Raw genomic sequence first — 5,582 nt, forward strand, 5'->3', positions numbered from 1 at the left:
GGTCCCAGAGCCATTCCCAGAACATTTACATTGGCAAAGAAAGCATTTCCCTAATGTAATTAATACATGCAATGATAGTGCTTAGCGCTTCAGAGTGCTTTTTGTCCATGCCTCTGAAAGCACTTTGCAGAGGAGCATAAGTATCATTGTCTCCAGTTGAGGTGCAGAGATAGATGCAAACTGACTCATTCAAGGCCACGTTGCAAACTAGGACCAAGGGGAGGAAGAGAACTCAGCAGTCTGGCTACGTGGGAGCATTCAGGAAAGCTAAGGCAAAACAGCTAACGGTGTGATGCTCACATGCGTTAACCAGCTGCAGAGGCAGCTTTTTAGCTATGGCTCCTGGGGCATGTCGTCTCTACTGTTAAAAGACAAACTCCCCACAACCGTTTGTGCATTTTACACAGTTGCTGCTAGAGGAAAGTAACATTCAATGCATGTCCCTAGGAGATATTGGTATATTTTGCCCCACTGTTTCCAAAAGAGCTGGCAAATGAACCTATTCTCATGAGTCCTCACATTTTCAGCATAATTACTCCAGCACCATCCTAATTTGGCTCTTCCTGTGGTCTAAACATAGTCTAATAGCATAATTAGCTGAACATCCAGTGACCCCAAGGCGCAGCATTCAATGTGCACTGGGCCCAGAGCTAGATCACTCCCAGCTACACAGCCTCTGAGTTTTCCAATGTTTTCCCTGAGGAGTGAGAACAGGAAACAAGGAGGTTAAGGCCACAGGATTTTATTTCTGGAGGGGTGACAAAGTAGATACAACATTTCATAAAGGACAGCTTAGACATGGCTTTCTAATAAATCCAGTTAAACTGCGTACAGTGATGAAACGCACCCGGAGTCCAGAGCACAGGATATGATGTCCCGGCATATGGGCCGGTCCTTTGGTTTTATTTTGGTCTTGTTTATTTCGGCACAAACAGCTATTTTTAGAAGACCGTACAACAAACCTCCAATGGCAGAGACTCCAGCAAAGAAGCTATTGCCAGATGAAAGCTGCGGCCTCGTCAAGATGCTCTTGACTGGTGATGAGCCTTTGCCTTCGCCTTCTCTCCTCCAGTCATTGACGCTGCCTCTCCCCATTCATTCATCCAAAAAAATGTCCTGCCCGCAGGCCTGTCAGAGGTCCAGGAAGGGAAACCAGTGCTGTGAACAAGACAAGCCGTCCTGCAGCAGACAACACTTCTGGCATCAATCCGGACCCTGGGAATTGCACTGGTGTTTTTAATGGGTTTTGGGTCCAGGGCTTTAACACCCACCCATGCACTCGGCCAGGGACAGCAGCAGGCAGCTCAGCCGGGGCTAATCATCTAGGCCAGTGGTTTTCAACCTTTTTTCATTTGCAGACCCCTAAATATTTTTCAAACGGAAGTGCTGACTGCTGTGAATTGTACGTGTGGGTGTTCACATACTTTTGAATGATCATAGTCACCTTTTGCAGCCCCCTCAGACTGAAACCCCAGGGGGCCACAGACCACAAGCTGAAAACCACTGGCTTGCCAGCCACCTCTGTCTTGGGTCTGGGCATGAATGACTGGTGCCTCCGGAGACTGGGGGTGGGCACCATTTGTAGTCGGTGGTGAGCAGTGAGCGGAGACTGCCCGCGGACGCCGACAGCGGTGTCAGTGGCAGGGGCAAGGGGGTGGTGAGCAGCAAGCAGGCACTGCCCGCGGATGCTGGTGGCAATGTTGACGCTGGCTGGAGGCAAGCAGGGATCACCCACAGATGCCAGCAGTGGTGTTGGCGGCAGCGAGTGGGGACCGTCCACGGGCGCTGGCAGCAGTGTTGGCTGTGGAAGTGGGGGCTGGTGACCACGGACAGACACCGGCAGCAACTTTGGTGGCGAGGGGCGACTGCCCGCAGAGGCTGGTGGTGGCTTCTGCGGCGGCCAATCTTAGTGGGGGCACATGCCCCCCCATGCATCGCCTATGGGCCTGGAGCTAATGAGTTCTGCCTCTGCTAGATGCCCGGCTGGCTCCTGGCTTCCCGTTTCCTGACCCTGCTAGCTCTGTTCTCCAACAAGGCCCCATGGATCATTCCTTGGACTTGGTAACTTGGCTCCTGCCCCCAGCCTTATATGTGTGGTGTCAGGCGCGTCCCTGTATGCCAGGCAAGCTGTGCTCCGCTGTGGCACTTGGTGGCTGGAAGATCCTGGCCTCCGGTGAGCACGGCCTAGGCTTGCCAGCTCCATTTAAGTCTGTTCCAGGAGGTTTCATCACACAGCAGTGGCGGTGCGTAGCAGGTGCACGTGCACCCCCTTGCAAAAAGCGCCACCGACACTGCCCGTGGGCGGTCAGTGCCGTCTGCGGGCAGTCCCCGATCGCCGCTAGCCACTGCTGCGAGCGGCTGGCACCGCTGGTCAGCGCTCGCCACCCCTGCTGCCGACACCACCTCCGTGCCCCCCCAACCTCTGGGGACACACGGCGTTCGCATCACACGCCATAATGACATTCATGACTTTACATCAGCAAGGCAAATGCACACAATTATTAAACTGGAAAAACCCACCACACCGCTGTATGCAGGGGGCTTTAATTTCACCATAATGAATGCCCTATCATTGACCTCCTGGGTGACTGCCTCTCCTGGAGATTTAGAGCCAAGTCCTGGGCAGGGAAATCGAGGCCTTGAGACGGCAACAGCTGGCAGGACACGGCCCTCACCCCCAGGGCACGGCTGACGGGGAGGCGCGCAGCGGCTGCTGGCCCTTTAAGAGCAGCGTCGGGTCAGCTGACTCCCAGTCACGTGGCTTCAGCGCCAACATGGCCGCGCCCATGGCGGCGCGGGGTTCCGTGGCTGCGGCGCTGCTGCTGCTGGGCCTGGCGCTGTGCGCGGCGGCGGGCAAGGCTGGCGGGGCCTGCGGCTGCAGTGCGGACCGGGCGGCGACGGCGACGGCGGCAGCGTGGCGCTACTCCTCGGAGGCCAACGCGCAGCGCCCTGGGCGCGGCCAGGTGCGGATGCCCTGCAGTCTGAGGCGTCCCCCAGCGCCTCGCCGGGAGGGGAAGGGTCTGGGTGGCCCCAGGACCGGGGAGAGACGGGGACGGGCCTGCCGGTCTGCTCCATCACCGCCTACAAGACGTGTGGGAGTGGAGGCCCTTGAGGAAGCAGCAGCAGCTCCTGGCTTGGGTCAAAAACGGGCCAAACGGGCAGTGGTGGTCACGGGCAGCAGGCCCAAGGAGCCAGTGAGACTCTACGTGCAGATGTGAATAGCCACGGGGCTGGGAAACAGCCCCCGGGGTCGCTCTGCTCCCAGCCAGAGCCTTCTTCCTGGTCTGATGTGCCGCAGAAAGGCTGAAGGAGCCACCCAGGCGGTGCTATGTCTGCTGCTGTCAAGAGTGGTAGGGGTGAGCAAAAGAGCTCTTGAGCAAAAGTAGCTGCAGGTGTGTGGTGTCTCTTCCTGGCTGTGGTTCTTTGTAGCCAGAAAACTGTTTCCAAATGCACCCATCTAATCATGGGAGCATTTTTAATTATTCTTGACGTGCTTACCGTCTGGGTGCTCTCGAACAACATAATGGTGAGGCTTTGCCTGTGAGGAGGTGTGGTTGGGATGTTTTGTGGGTTGGGTGTGTGTAGGTCAATGAAAATGCATGTTTTTGTGTCAGTGGGCTCTTAGAGTCATGGTCTTTTAAGAGTAGGGAAGAGATGGCAGCATGTGGGCTATGTGCCTTGACTGCAATAGCCAGCCACGGGTATTCACTTGTCCCAGATATTAAGGGTTCAAGAGCTCTGTAGTGACCTGATTCCCATGGAAGGCTGAGGGTGTGTTTCTAGCTGCCAAATGTAGTCTGGAGAGAGAGAGAAATGTGAACAGCTTGATTAAAGTGGGGAAGGCATGGCTTGTTGCTGTAACTGAGAAACAAGGGTGTCCACTTTATGCAACACAGAAACAGTGGTTTTTCATCCTTTCAAAACCAACTTATTTACAGAGCTTAAATCTACTCATGGACTGTACTATGTTGGGTCGCCATAGGGTCATACAACTTTGAGGGTCCAAAACATTAGGGTTCAGGTGGGTATTTGGTGCCAAATGGTCAACCTCTGAAACTTCAGTAACTCAGTTGACTTCACTGGACCTGAGATAACCTAGACTGTATCCCTAACCATTCACTCCCAGTCTCAGAAGCTTGTCTGCACACAGAGGACTGCAAAACCCTCTCTGCACGACTTCCTCCTGCCAGAAACTCAAATGTGCTCATTAGCCATGTGGTTAGATGCCCAGACACGGGCTGGGAGTGCAGTAACTCAGTTGACTGTAGTTGTGGCTAGAGCCTGGAGAGGTGTCACCAACAGTGCCTTCAGAAAGTCTTCCACACCAAATGGGGAAGATCACCACAAATGCCAGCATCCTTGCTGAAGTCAGTGTTACCAGCATGGTGTTGGTGAGTTCAGTGAAGATGTGATTGAGGATCCTCACAGTGGAGGCACTGTTCCCATTTGATTCTCCACATCAAATGGGAAGACTTTCTGGAGCCCTCCAGGCTCTAGAGGTGACCACAGAACTGCACATCTAATCACATGGCTAATGAGACTATTTGAGTTTCTGAATCTTGAGCTGGGGCAGGAGGAAGTCCTGCAGAGAGGGTTTTGCAGTCCCCTGTGTGCACACAATCTTCTGAGCCTGTGAGTGAATAGTTAGGGACATAGATCTCTCATGCAGGGGGAGGAACAGAATTAAAACTGGGGACTAGACCTACTCGTAGCTCCTCCTGTATGGCATTTCTGTGGAGAAACTGCGGCTATGTTAAGGGTTGCCTGGTACAGAGCTAAATTAACTGACTGGAGATCCCTGAAGGGTGTCTAAAGTATCATGAACACTTCATGTAGAACTCGGAAAAAGAATTCTGTTTAGGGACTTTAAGTACTTAATCATTGTGTTTCTTGAGCGTGTTTTATTATTGAAAGTGCTTCCATGACTGAATGAATTTGGCTGCTGCTTGTCAGCTGTGTAGAGTAAACTGGGATCTGTGAGAGGTGTGGGTATTGTCATATTGCAGATTCAGATGAACAGTAAGTACTAGGAAGAAGGCAACATCTCGAGCTATTGCAGTCCTCATGAAAACTTGAATATGGGCGTCATCTGACAGATTCCCATGCTGATGGATTAGACTGCCCTTGGTTGAAAACGTGGCTCTTCAGTATTTTATTAGTGACTTCTTTGCTGCTGGAACGTGTAGCTGTTCTGGTGACATCTTCCTATCGAACAGGGGTTGGCGAAATACGGCCTTCCAGGTGATTTTTTTTTTTTTTTTCTGCCCCCCCCCCCAATCTGGTCCCGGCCCGAACCCCCCCGTTCCCTGTATTTGGCTTTGCTCTGGGCTGCCCCTGCTGTGCTCACATGGGGCCGAGCCCTGCTCACTCCTGCATGGGCAGCGCATGCTGGGCTCCCACCCTTATGTGTGGGATGGCCCTGACCTGGCCCAGCAGGTAGGGAAGTGGCAGTGGTGGTGGGCAGGTGGGAGAGAGGGGAGGGTGTGGGGGGAATGGGCAGGTGGGAAGGGGTGGGGGAAGAGTGGCAGAGGGGGGGGGGGAAGTGATGGTGACAACGGAGAGGCTGGGGGAGCGCAGGGACA

At 53.7% G+C, this 5,582-nt stretch overlaps 1 protein-coding gene across 1 annotated transcript in view; it reads left to right on the forward strand.

The window, feature by feature from the left end:
* The first annotated feature begins 2,773 nt into the window (after window positions 1-2,773).
* SUMF1 (sulfatase modifying factor 1) overlaps window positions 2,774-5,582 on the forward strand; it is a 93,333-nt gene continuing 90,524 nt past the window's right edge. Inside the window, exon 1 of the mRNA XM_019504710.1 lies at window positions 2,774-2,963. Within this exon, the coding sequence (XP_019360255.1) occupies window positions 2,775-2,963 (189 nt within the window). The 5' untranslated portion in view covers window position 2,774. The remainder of the gene's footprint in view (window positions 2,964-5,582) is intronic.

Source organism: Gavialis gangeticus, unplaced genomic scaffold (assembly GCF_001723915.1).
Source record: "Gavialis gangeticus isolate Ggan-Ray unplaced genomic scaffold, GavGan_comp1, whole genome shotgun sequence".
NCBI classification, from domain to species: Eukaryota; Metazoa; Chordata; order Crocodylia; family Gavialidae; genus Gavialis; species Gavialis gangeticus.